Source organism: Dendrobates tinctorius, unplaced genomic scaffold (assembly GCF_039654945.1).
Source record: "Dendrobates tinctorius isolate UK_male_01 unplaced genomic scaffold, ASM3965494v1 ptg000120l, whole genome shotgun sequence".
Classification (NCBI taxonomy): Eukaryota; Metazoa; Chordata; class Amphibia; order Anura; family Dendrobatidae; genus Dendrobates; species Dendrobates tinctorius.
The window spans coordinates 33,533,325-33,547,268 of NW_027361788.1; the positions used below are offsets into that span (position 1 = coordinate 33,533,325).

The window sequence follows — 13,944 nt, forward strand, 5'->3', positions numbered from 1 at the left end:
TTGGTAAAAATTTGGGATAAAATCGAGACAATTATGCTGGAGTTGGAGTTACAAGAAAAATCAGATATCAGATGTGACCCTATAGGAAAATAACATGATGTGCCTCGAAGCCAAGTATCAGGGGCACAGCTCGTTAGGCCTATTAGGGGGATGGAAATAGACCCACAATGGTGTTCCTATATCTTAAGGAATACCATCATTTTTGTTCCAGTTCCTGAGAATAAAGTTATTCTACATTTTTTCTGCACAGTCCAACTTTGCCACACGGCTGTGTTGAGAAATGCAAAGTGAATGGGGCTGACTGCAGTTCTCTGCACAGCCATGTGACTGGGGGTGGGGGGGGAGCTGTGCAAGAGAAAGATTACAGATGACCACCATATCCTAGAGACATGCCTTTACTTTATGAGATGGAGACACCTTTTAATTGTATGGGGTCTTTATAGAGATGCCTACCGCATCCATGTATGTATACATTGAAAAACACTTTGTACACTCGCAATCCAAGCAGAGAAGTCTTTATAGGTCAGTGCCGTCTGTGGCCTAAATTAGGTTAACATAGACGAGCAGAATAAAACGCATAGCCACTACTTGGTTTTAGGGAGCAGGAAGCGGGAGTTGGGGGGTATATAGAATAGAGGCTTGCCATGTGAATGGGGTAGAAGGGAAAGCTGTGTGAAATAAGGGAAGAGCATGGATGACATGGTAGTGGCAGCGTGGTAGGATGCACTATGCAGTAGCATGATGTCCGCCATGATGATGACCAGTGAATGTAGAGATCTCAGAATGTGCACACAAAATACTCCCTGATCCTTAGGCACAAGCAATGCAATGACATCAGAAGTCTGAACATAGCGACATCACATCTTGGCCTTGTCCATAGCCACTACATTACGTCAGATCTATCAGTAAGCCAGTCTGGTGCGAAAATGGACCAAGAAGCGTCCAGGGCAATCTTAATACAGACTATCCTGGTTCATGATAATAATTCCTAATGGCACTACTGTATAATCAGATCTTGTGACTGTACCCGGCCATGTCTTCTAGGTCTTCACTGCATCAATAGTTCCCATTGGAGGAGCACTTGATGGGTTTCACGAAAGATCTCCATGATTTTACAGCAGACACGTATATTAACCATATCGTCAAATTCAGGCCAATATTCAAAGGTTACTAATCAACCCAACATTTAGTATATCTGAAAATAGGTCACATCTATCTGAAGTAATAAATCTAATGGTGGCATGGGCACTGTCCTCTTGACATCTGTGAGGTTCCTCTATAGAAAATTGGTCCCCACTAAATTATCTGAAGAGTGTTCAGTTGTCCAAAATGGATAACCCATGATGTCGAAAGGTGTCACTACCTCAGAACAGTACTAATATTGTACCAGCAAGTTTACTTACAGTAAAGTCTCCACTTGTATATCCCCGGCCAACATACAGTTGCGCTCAAAAGTTTGCATATCCTGGCAGAATTTTTGCTTTCTTGACTTTTTTTCAGAGAATATGAATGAAAACACTAAACCTTTTCTCCACTCATGGATAGTGGTTGGGTGAAGCCATTTATTGTGAAACTACTGTGTTTTCTCTTTTTAGATCATAATGACAACCCAAAACATTCAAATGACCCTGATCAAAAGTTCACATACCCCATTTCTTAATACTATGTAATGCCCCCTCCAACATCAATGACAGTTTGAAGTCTTTTGTGGTAGTTGTGGATAAGGTTCTTTATTTTCTCAGATGGTAAAGATGCCCACTCTTTTTGACAAAAAGCCTCCAGTTTCTGTAAATTCCTGGGCTGTCTAGCATGAACTGTGTGCTTGAGATCTCCCCAGAGTGACTCAATGATATTGAGGTCAGGAGACTGAGATGGCCACTCCAGAACCTTCACTTTGTTCTGATGTAGCCAATGACAGGTCGACTTGGCCTTGTGTTTTGGATCGTTGTCATGTTGGAATGACCAAGTACGTCCCATGCGCAGCTTCCGGGCTGGTGATTGCAAATTTGCCTCCAGTAATTGCTGATACTGTGCTGCATTCATCTTTCCTTCATTTTTGACCAAGTTTCCTGTGCCTTTGTAGGTAACACATCCCCAAAACATCAGCGAATCCACCTCCGTACTTTACAGTAGGAATGGTGTTCCTTTCATCATAGGCCTTGTTGACCTCTCTCCAAATGTAACATTTATGGTTGTGGCCAAAAAGTTAAATTTTGTTCTCATCACTCCAAATTATCCTGTTCCAGAAGTTTTGAGGCTTGTCTCTGTGCTGTTTTGCGTATTGTAGGCGAGATACTTTGTGGCACTGCGCAGTAATTTCTTCTGGCGACTCGACCATGCAGCACATTTTTTTCAAGTGCCTCTTTATTGTGCATCTTGAAACAGCCACACTGCAAGTTTTCAGAGAGTCCAGTATTTTAGCTGATTTCAGCTTTATTGGTGGGGTTTTCTTTGCATCCAGAACAATTTTGCTCTCAGTTGTGGATGAAATTTTTGTTTGTCTACCTGACCGTGGTTTTGTTTTTACAGAGCCCCTGATTTTCCATTTTTTAATCACAGTTTGAACGCTGCTGACTGGCATTATCAATTCCTTGGATATCTTTTTTTATCTCTTTCCTGTTTTATACAGTTCAACTACCTTTTCCCGTAGATCCAATGACAATTCTTTTGCTTTCCCCATGACTCGCAATCCAGAAACATCAGTGGCTGGATGAAAGTTGCAAGTGTCTGGATCCCAGAAACTCACTCAGCTTTTAAGCACACACACTGATTACAATCAAACAGGTCACAGGTGAGGATGTTACCTTTAGTAGTCATTCAATCCCATTTGTGCCAACTTCTGTGCATGTTATCAGGCCAAAATCACCAGGGTATGTGAACTTTTGATCAGGGTCATTTGGATGTTTTGGGTTGTCATTATGATTTAAAAAGAGAAAACACAGTAGATTGACAATAAGTGGCTTTACCAAACCACTAACCATGAGTGGAGAAAAAAAATTGGTGTTATCATTCATATTATCTGAAAAAGGACAAGAAAGCAAAATTTCTTCCGGGTATATGAACTTTTGAGCACAACTGTATAATATAAGGTAGGTGGACAATGATGTATACAAAATAGATAGCTGTCAGCCGAACAATACTTTAGCCAATTGTTTGGCTGACAGCCATCTCTGCCATCTTCTTTATTAGCGAGCAACTGCTGGACTCCAGTAGTGGTGGCTTATCTCCGAGAGAACAAAGCGATTAACAGTCCGAAATAAGACATGCCAGATCCTTATCTCACCTGGCAATCACCTATCCGGTGCCCTCTACAAATTAGACTGTCAGTCAGTCAGTAAAACCTGTTGATATTAGCGATTGCGACCAATATTAGTCTGAATGCGAAAAGAGGGCTTAAGCCTGAATGATTTGGCTGTAGGGGCCATTCCTCGGCTAGAAAAACCTATCGTAAGAGATCATTATGTGACTACTGGATCAGTGGTCAACAACCTATGGCAAGTGTGCCACAGTTGGCACATGAGTCAATTTTGCCTGGTGAGGTGTAAGTTTAAAGAGCCCTTAATATGAAGTTATTTTGAATTTGGCCACATCCCCTTTAAGAGGCAGAAAAAATGGACTTAAATGGGTATTACCATCTCCAAGATCCTATCCCAATATGTAGTAAGTGTAATAATAATATTAGCAAATACCTCCAATTACAAATGTAGTAGAGTTCTTCTGATTCGCTATGTAACTTATCCCATGTGCAGGGCATTGCAGTAGCTTAGGTATCCAAGGTTACGACTAGTGATGGGCGAACCCCCCGATGTCCGGGATCGGCGGGTTCGCCCAACTTTTTTTTAAGTTCGAGTTCGGGGCCGGAGATGACGCGAACTTGTGTCCGAACCCTGAACTTTACAGATATGGGCCATCATAATTATTATTATTGATACCGCACGAACACTGGGCAGTGAATACTGCCGGCAGTTAATGAGCAGCGCAAAAGCAGATGCGGCCAGGAGACAGCGGGACGGGAAGACGTGTCGCTGGACGGGAGGACACGTCGTTGGACAGGTAGTATAATTAGAATGGCCCTGGACCCGAACCCGAACTGCACCCAAACTGTAACAAAGTTTTCCCATCCCTACGACCACTCATATAGTGACAGTTATTTGCTAGTGGTTGTAACCATGGATACCTAAGCTACTGCAATACCCTGCATATTGGGAAAGCTACACAGTGAATCAGAAGAACTATACTACATTTCTAATTGGAAGGATTTACTAATGTTATTAGTATTACATCTACTACATATTGGGATAGAATCTTGGAGATCGGTATACCCCTTTAAGTGGCACTGCTGGAGTAAGAAGCAGACAGCTGGTGGAGAGGAGACACCAAGGTAGCCAAAAGAGTAAGTAACTGTGTGCTGCGGCATGCAAAGACGTATGTCTTCTTATCTGGTTGTCCTTTGGCTATATTCCACTTCCGTCATGCTGTTCCCCTGTGTGTGATGTTCTTACTAAACTTTAAAATGATCATTACAACTTCAGATACTTAAATCCTGGATAATTAGTGCACCTTTGAATACTTAATTAAAGACAGAATATTAAGACCTTGTCATAGTCTCTGGCTGGATATTAAGCACAATGTGCTTATAAGAAAATTATTCTCAGACCATACAAACTTACCTAGGGACACCAGGAGGGGCACGGTTAGGCCTAGAGGGAATTTGGGGAGGTGGACCAAAAGGATCAGGGGATGCCCCAGGCCTAGATGGAACTGGTGGTGCACTCCCAAGGGTGGTGCCAGGTGGAGGTGGACCTGGTGCTGGTCCTCGTGATCCAGGTCTGGCTGGAGGTACCGCAGGTGCTCTCCTTTGCGGGGTAGGGCTTGATGTAGGAGACCTGATTTCCAATAAATATTTAATGAGCACATCATGTGAAATGAAGTGTATCTCTATATTACATGTCACCCCAACATTGCTTTCTACTTACCTACGCCCGCTGGGTACATTTTGCACCTGTAGCCATGAGTCATCTACGGGTGGAGGCATGGGGGTGCTTATAGTTGTTGTGTTAATGTCGCCGATAATATTTAAGGCTTCTTTCAGGGCATGATACATGCGCAACATCTCATCCCTGTGTTGTGCCTGTTCTAGCGACTCTTCCATCAGGGTATTCTGATCACCACATGAGTACAAGTTGGCAAGGAGATCTGAGTGGATGAAATCTTTAGTCTGTATATCAAATACAAACAGAGTTAGCACCGTACAATGTTCTTTTTTGTATCTCTAGCCAACAGCAGTCACAAATCTACCTCCTGATGAAAGTCTAAAAGGCTCAGGCTATAGTTGTCTTCCTGTATCAATCTCTATACTGAAGCTCGGATTTTTCAGATTGGCAGCTGTGTAAAAGCAAAAGCCCACGGCTCCATTACTGTCCAACCTAAAATCATAGTTGGCGCACAGAAAGTTGAATTTTAACACGGCCAAGATGGGTGTAAATTATTTTGTTAGAAACTACAAGCACCTACATCAATGAAAATATACAGTATGTATCTGTCACAGAAAATCTGACTTTGGTCGTCTTAAAAGCCATATACACATTAGCACAGATTTCCCCAGCCTGGAGAGGGGAGAAAGTATTTACAGTCTCAGGGAGGGCAGAGAAAATAGGCTACAGATAAGAAGGAAATCATAAGTAGATGAAATAAGTGGCGGATAGAAGGTGTGTTGATATAGGAGCTAATGAAGATTCACAAAGATCTCACTTATAGCCTATATAACTGGGAGAGTCACTCATACATGAAACAAGTTTGAAACTGGTGGAGATGAATATGAATAAAGGAACAAAGACTGAAGAATTGCTAAGGTAATCACTAACATGTCAACATCAGTTATTTCAAGCCAAAGGTGTTGAAACTCTTTAAATAGGTGGTCTTTTTAGTGAGATTTCTACTGAGACACTTACATTATTTATCATGAGATGCATAATAGTTTTGGGCATGAGGTCCCGGATGGTCTTGTTGACAATGCCCATGTAGGAATCCACCAGGTTACGGATGGTCTCCACCTGCCTTTCCAGTTGAGGATCCATTGAATGCATGAAGCTGTCAGAGCCATTCTCTTCGGACTCACTAGCCTGCAGGACAAGAGAAGCAAAAAAGTAGAAAGGAGATTAAGGATAGGAACAGCAGGTCCCTTTACAATTGCGTCCATGGCATAGTTTGCTACCGACACTGAACCGAAAGAGCCAAGGACTCCATATTTAACCAAAAACTGTGATTTGATCATTATACTTTTCATTTTTTTTCTTTCGCTCTGGACGCCTTGTCATAGGTTATTTTCAAATGATTTTGAAAATCTAAAATGGGATAAAACCTTGGCGGGTAATAGAAAACAAAGACCCTCAAGGGTAACCTAGGCTGGACCGGTTCAATGTCTTATGTCAAGGCATGCAAAATAAAAATAATGTTAATGAAGAAAATTCAGGAGAATGCCAGAATCAGGAGAGAGAAAAAAAGAGGGAAAGACCCCAAATTAAATGTTCTGACTAGACTTGGAAACAGACGGAACTGAGGATAAAAATGATGAGGACGGCCAGGGAAGAACTGTAGCCCCCCCCCCCTGAAAACTCCGTCTTGAGCCACGGGGCCCTTTTTCATGGAAGGAAAAGAAAGGAAAGTGAGGTTGTTAAAGAAGCAGGAGAGAAAGTATCATGACTTCCCCGGAAGCTGATAGCACAACTTACTTTATCCTTGTCCTTTGAAGTCAGATTGAGCCACAACAGAATAGAATAATACACACAAAAAAGGGGACAAAATAGAAAAACACTACAGTTAGTGGTTAAGGAGGGATCCTGGGGCCTCAAATTTATCAAAACAGAAAAAGATAAAAATGAGGGAAGAACCAGCCTAGGAAACCAAGGGACAAAGTCATTTGTAGCTTTTTGAGGAACTGTGAAAAATGGGGTAAAATCAAGGGGTGGACACACCATTGGTGCAATCTGTGTAGCTGCAAAGGGACCAAGAAGTAAGGGGGCTTACTTCCACCTCCAAAGCAACAAGCAGCTTTTGTCACAGACACAAAGTGGGGCCCATATACTGTTCTTGCACAGGAGGCCCACTCTGTCTAGATCCACCACTGAGGAGCATTATATTAAAATGATATCAAACCAAGTAAAAATGTAGCGCTTTATCATAAAGGGTTTCTTAGATATTCATTTTGGACTTCCAATGAACATTTGGCCAGTGGTATAGGACTTCCACACTCTTGACGATATTGAAAGCATTTGTATGAGACATCACAATCTACCATCATGCATGATATCTTTGTACGTACCCCAACCCTTTCTGGGTAAACACCGGCACGTAGGAAAGAAGCCTTCCAACTGTCCACCTCCTCTTGAGTCTCGCAGGCCAACTCCAGTTGACGGTAATCCTTGTAAACGTTCCTTTAAGGACCACAGAGATAACAATTTTGGAATGAACCGAAAATTATGTGACATATTCAGTTATCACTTATTTGGTGATTTCAAGGGTAACTCAACTTTTGGACATGGAATGGATATTAGTAAATAGACAGCATAAAAGCAAAATTGAAAAGAAGACCCTGACTACCCCTCTAATCCAAACCTACGTTTGAGAAAAAGTATTTTTCCATGCTCCCTAAGGCATACCTCCTGAAAAACTATGTGGCACATGTAGAGCGCCACAGCTAATTTTGACTATGCCACTAGCCACTCTTCAAGCCACACCCATTTACCATCTTTCTACCCTGGCAGGAGGAAATGTCAGATGAGGTAGCAATTATTGCATATGTGTTGCATTTTTGGTGCCTTTTAAACATTATTTGATGCGTTTTTGGTGCAGATGTAAAGCATTTGTTAAGTGGTATTTATAGTACAGAAAAGCTTTGATTCTGCACTAAAGTTTTTTTTCAATGCAAACACAATAATCAAAGATTGCTATTGCATCATGCGGACACCTGCAGAAATTGTGCAGAGAAAAAAACAGTAGGAAAAAACGCAGCATTCGTACTACGTGTGAATATGGCCTCAGCGTTACATTTTTATTATATTTCTATGGGTTCAATAGAACAAAACAAATCGCATTTTTTTACAACATGTATCGATCTAATTGGATCAGTGTGTCGTGCAGGTTGTTATGATTACAGAGGCAACAAATATGTCTGCAGTTTGCTGATTTGTGATGTATATTATTATTATTATTATTATTATTATTTATTTTATTCTTTTTTTTAAACAGCAGTAAAAATTACATTGTTATAATTGTTTAAAAACATTTTTTTTAGTAATTTTTTAGGAAGAAAAGAAAATCTGACTTTTTCTTTACCTCTAGAATACAGATACATTGTATATACAGTGCATTTCATTGTATCTCTATGCACCACAATAATCTGTCTGTGGGGTCAGAGCCTGCAATGCAGATTTGAGTATACAAAATTCTCCTCTGCTGATCAGTGCAGGCTGTGGCTCATAGCTTTAGCTGCAGCTTGCCATTATATACATTATTGGCTCGATTCCCTAGGAGTCCAAATCAGAAGAAAAAAATTTTAGACATTTATTTTCCCTCCAGAATTCAGTGACATAGAAATACACTGCTATGTACAGATGTATCTCTATGTATCAGCATAATCTGCTTGTGGGTTCAGAGCCTGCAATGCAGCTTCAAGTATAGAAAATTCTCCTACACTGTTTAGTGCAAGCTGTGGCTCATAGCTTTAGCTGATGTTGCCTACACTGATGCTGCTTATGGGTTTGATTGAGACCAGATCAGAAAAAGAAGAGCATTGTTTAATTAATATAAGTGTGTGCAGAGCAGAGATGCCAGTCATCCTCCAGAAGAGGAGCTACGGTGTGATGAAGACGCTGAGAAGAGAGAGTGGAAGTTGGGATAAGGCACTGACGTGCCGGGACAGACCTCTCAAATCGGGCCAGCCACGTTGAATATGAGATGCTTCGGAGCTATGCCTAAGGTGAAGGTTAGCATGGGTTAATACCAACACAGGGAAAGTAATGGAGCCAACAAGTAAGGCTAGTGTCAGGAGATGGCTAAAGTGGATGACTGCCCAAAGCCACCATTTTCTAAAGGATGCCCAAAGGACATGAACTCCACCAACCAAAATAAAACCACTCAGTATTATTCAGAAGTGTATGGCGGTATTATTTTGGAAATTAACTGCAGTATTATATGAGAAAAATATAGCGTTAATATGTGTTATGGTTGAAATATTGTTTTTTTAAGGGCACCATACTGTTGTATTGTTTTAGGACATTATAACAGTATTGTTGTATATTATATGGCAGTATAAGGGCATTGAATAAACTGAAATGACAAAAAAAAATATGGACTAAAAACAGCAAGTGGGCAGGAGCTTAGACCTGACAAAACCCTCCAACCCAGAGAGACACTGAATAATGCCGTTCCAATGCTAACTTTAGCTTTTTAGAATCTTGACCTCACTCATGTCCTTACCTTTGCTCAGTGTTGAACAGGGCGAAGATATGTTTGCTGGACATAAATCCCTTTTCGATATCCCTCAGTTTTAGGTTATCTAGGGGAAGCATATACTTCTTCTCTTTCTCCTGTTGTCAGAGGAAATGAATGTGTTATCATCAGGGACACCATTGACACATTATTACATGTCCAGATATGGAAATCCATTGTGGCTACTGTAAAATAGAACATTTTCATATACCGTTATGTGTAAACAGCTCACAAGCCGACCTATGTGTCACCATGGTTCTGACTACAAACCTCGTGGTCATATGTTATCATTCCCTTTCATCTTGATAACCTACAAGAGAATCATGGGCCTCAATGCAAAATCTTCAAAGGAGCCCCCAGCTATTGCTCTTCTTAGATGGGCCAAAGGAACCTTTTGGGCCCCCCAAGGTTCTAGGACTCAGACACAACACCTACCCTTGCATCCACTATAGTTACACCACTGGCTAGGGTATCTTAAAATATCTCATCCTTTAAGGAGAATTTCCTACCAGATGTTTATGGCGTATCTACAGCACTTGCTACCTTACCTACTGGGACAATAGGGATCTCCTAACCTTTTTTAATCAATACATTTTTATTAAGTTTTAAACCGATAGTCCAATACAAGTCATACGGTCAGTGCAGAGATAGTAGAATCGGTAATAGGTACATCGCATATGACTTGGTTCCTAGAAAAAAGGAAGAACCAAGGAGAACTGTAGTACAAAAAATAGGGATCATATGAACTAAGGGGGGGAAGGAGGGGGGTGGGGTGAGAGGGAAAGATATACATTGGTCCATGAAACATTAAACTGGTTTTGATCATGCGGTAATTATTTAGTTACAAATACATCGTAATACCATAAGTATTAGAGGGGTATTGTGTTTAAGGTTGCGTGTGAAACAGTCATGATCTCTAAGCATTGGATTAGTGTTTAGGTCAGATGGCTGATGGTTAGATGTGGTTTAAGTTATACACTACCGTTCAAAAGTTTGGGGTCACCCAGACAATTTTGTGTTTTCCATGAAAACTCATACTTTTATTAATCAAATGAGTTGCCAAATGAATTTAAAATCTAGTCCAGACATTGACAAGGTTCGAAAAAAAGATTTTTATTTGAAATAATAATTTTCTCCTTCAAACTTTGCTTTAGTCAAAGAATGCTCCCTTTGCAGCAATTACAACATTGCAAAACTTTGGCATTCTAGCAATTAGTTTGCTGAGGTAATCTGGAGAAATTTCACCCCATGCTTCCAGAAGCCCCTCCCACAAGTTGGTTTGGCTTGATGGGCACTTTTTGCGCACTATACAGCTCAATGGGGTTGAGATCTGGTGACTGCGCTGGCCACTCCATTACAGATAGAATACCAGCTGCCTGCTTCTTCCCGAAATAGTTCTTGCATAATTTGGACGTGTGCTTTGGGTCATTGTCCTGTTGTAGGATGAAATTGGCTCCAATCAAGCGCTGTCCACAGGGTATGGCATCGTGTTGCAAAATGGAGTGATAGCCTTCCTTATTCAAAATCCCTTTTACTTTGTACAAATCTCCCACTTTACCAGCACCAAAGCAACCCCAGACCATCACATTACCTCCACCATGCTTGACAGATGGTGTCAGGCACTCTTCCAGCATCTTTTCAGTTGTTTTGCATCTCACAAATGTTCTTCTGTGTGATTCAAACACCTCAAACTTGGATTCGTCTGTCCATAACACTTTTTTCCAATCTTCCTCTGTCCAATGTCTGTTTTCATTTGCCCATATTAATCTTTTCCTTTTATTAGCCAGTCTCAGATATGGCTTTTTCTTTGCCACTCTGCCCTGAAGGCCGGCATCCTGGAGTCACCTCTTCACTGTAGACGTTGACACTGGCGTTTTGCGTGTAATATTTAATGAAGCTGCCAGTTGAGGACCTGTGAGGCGTCGATTTCTCAAACTACAGACTCTAATGTACTTGTCTTGTTGCTCAGTTGTGCAGCGGGGCCTCCCACTTCTCTTTCTACCCTGGTTAGAGCCTGTTTGTGCTCTCCTCTGAAGGGAGTAGTACACACCGTTGTAGGAAATCTTCAGTCTCTTGGCAATTTCTCGCATGGAATAGCCTTAATTTCTCAGAACAAGAATAGACTGTCGAGTTTCACATAAAAGTTCTATTGTTTCTGGCCATTTTGAGAGTTTAATGGAACCAACAAATGTAATGCACCAGATTCTCAACTAGCTCAAAGGAAGGTCAGGTTTATAGCTTCTCTAATCAGCCAAACTGTTTTCAGCTGTGCTAACATACTTGCACAAGGGTTTTCAAAGGTATTCGAACCATCCATTAGCCTTCTTACACAGTTAGCAAGCACAAAGCACCATAATAACACTGGAGTGATGGTTGTTGGAAATGGGCCTCTATACGCCTATGAAGATATTGCATTACAAACCAGACGTTTGCAGCTAGAATAGTCATTTACCACATTAACAGTGTATAGAGTGTATTTCTGAATCATTTAATGTTATCTTCATTGGAAAAAAATGTGCTTTTCTTTCAAAAATAAGGACATTTCTAAGTGACCCTAAACTTTTGAACGGTAGTGTATAATATATAAAGCTCAATGTGTGTATGTATGTATGTATGTATGTGTGTGTGTGTGTGTGTCCGGGATTGGCATCCGCACCGTCGCAGCTACAGCCACAAAATTTGGCACAGTCACACGTCTGGACCCCGAGAGTGTCCTAAGCTATGTCGTGAGGAGAAATTTTAACCCCGTGCGTTCCAATTCACCAAACAATTTTGCCCCTATCTACATAATGGGGGAAAAAGTGTGTGCGTATCAAGCCCCGCCGCTCATTATGATGTCATAATGGTTGACTATGGGATGGAGGATGAGTGATGGATACGTGGGCACTGGATTATGGGATGGAGGATATGTATGACGGGTATATGGGCACGGGACTATGGGATGGAGGATGTGTGATGGATATATGGGCACTGGACTATGGGATGGAGGATATGTATGACGGGTATATGGGCACGGGACTATGGGATGGCGGATATGTATGATGGGTATATGGGCACTCGACTATGGGATGAAGGATATGTATGATGGGTATATGGGCATGGGACTATGAGATGAAGGATGTGTATGATGGGTATATGGGCATGGGACTATGGGATGGAGGATATGTATGATGGGTATATGGGAACGGGCCTATGGGATCGTGGATATGTATGATGGGTATATGGGCACGGGACTATGGGATGGAGGATGTGTGATGGGTATATGGGCATGGGACTATGGGATGGAGAATATGTATGATGGGTATATGGGCATGGGACTATGGGATGGAGGATATGTATGATGGGTATATGGGCACGGGACTATGGGATGGAGGATATGTATGATGGGTATATGGGTATGGGACTATGGGATGGAGAATATGTATGATGGGTATATGGGCAATCTACTATGGGATGGAGGATGTGTGATGGGTATGGTATATGGGCACTCTACTATGGGATGGAGGATATGTATGATGGGTATATATGGGCACGTGACTATGGGATGGAGGATGTGTATGATGGGTATATGGGCACTCTACTATGGGATGGAGGATATGGATGATGGGTATATATGGGCACGGGACTATGGGATGGAGGATGTGTATGATGGGTATATGGGCACGGGCCTATGGGATGGAGGATGTGTGATGGGTATATGGGTACTGGACTATGGGATGGAGGATATGTATGACAGGTATATGGGCACGGGACTATAGGATAGCGGATATGTATGATGGGTATATGGGCACTCGACTATGGGATGGAGGATATGTATCATGGGTATATGGGCATGGGACTATGAGATGAAGGATGTGTGATGGGTATATGGGCACTCGACTATGGGATGGCGAATATGTATGATGGGTATATGGGCATGGGACTATGGGATGGAGAATATGTATGATGGGTATATGGGCATGGGACTATGGGATGGAGGATGTGTGATGGGTATATGGGCACTCGACTAAGGGATGGCGAATATGCATGATGGGTATATGGGCATGGGGCTATGGGATGGAGAATATGTATGATGGGTATATGGGCATGGGACTATGGGATGGAGGATATGTATGATGGGTATATGGGCACGGGATTATGGGATGGAGGATATGTATGATGGGTATATGGGTATGGGACTATGGGATGGAGAATATGTATGATGGGTATATGGGCAATCTACTATGGGATGGAGGATGTGTGATGGGTATGGTATATGGGCACTCTACTATGGGATGGAGGATATGTATGATGGGTATATATGGGCATGAGATTATGGGATGGAGGATGTGTATGATGGGTATATGGGTACTCTACTATGGGATGGAGGATATGTATGATGGGTATATATGGGCACAGGACTATGGGATGGAGGATGGGTATATGGGCACGGGCCTATGGGATGGAGGATGTGTG

The 13,944-nt window shown here is 41.8% G+C and overlaps 1 protein-coding gene across 11 annotated transcripts in view; it reads right to left on the reverse strand.

Annotated features, from left to right (window-relative positions):
* DNM1 (dynamin 1) overlaps positions 1-13,944 on the reverse strand; it is a 230,760-nt gene that overhangs the window by 15,137 nt on the left and 201,679 nt on the right. For 9 of the 11 annotated variants that reach the window (XM_073541090.1, XM_073541093.1, XM_073541098.1 and 6 more), the window contains 5 exons: positions 9,478-9,587; positions 7,322-7,433; positions 5,952-6,122; positions 4,977-5,218; positions 4,671-4,886 (listed from right to left, as the gene is read on the reverse strand). In XM_073541090.1, the coding sequence (XP_073397191.1) occupies positions 4,671-4,886; positions 4,977-5,218; positions 5,952-6,122; positions 7,322-7,433; positions 9,478-9,587 (851 nt within the window). Of the gene's footprint in view, positions 1-4,670; positions 4,887-4,976; positions 5,219-5,951; positions 6,123-6,731; positions 6,744-7,321; positions 7,434-9,477; positions 9,588-13,944 lie in introns of all 11 variants that reach the window. The other 2 variants (XM_073541100.1, XM_073541099.1) reach the window with 1 other exon arrangement.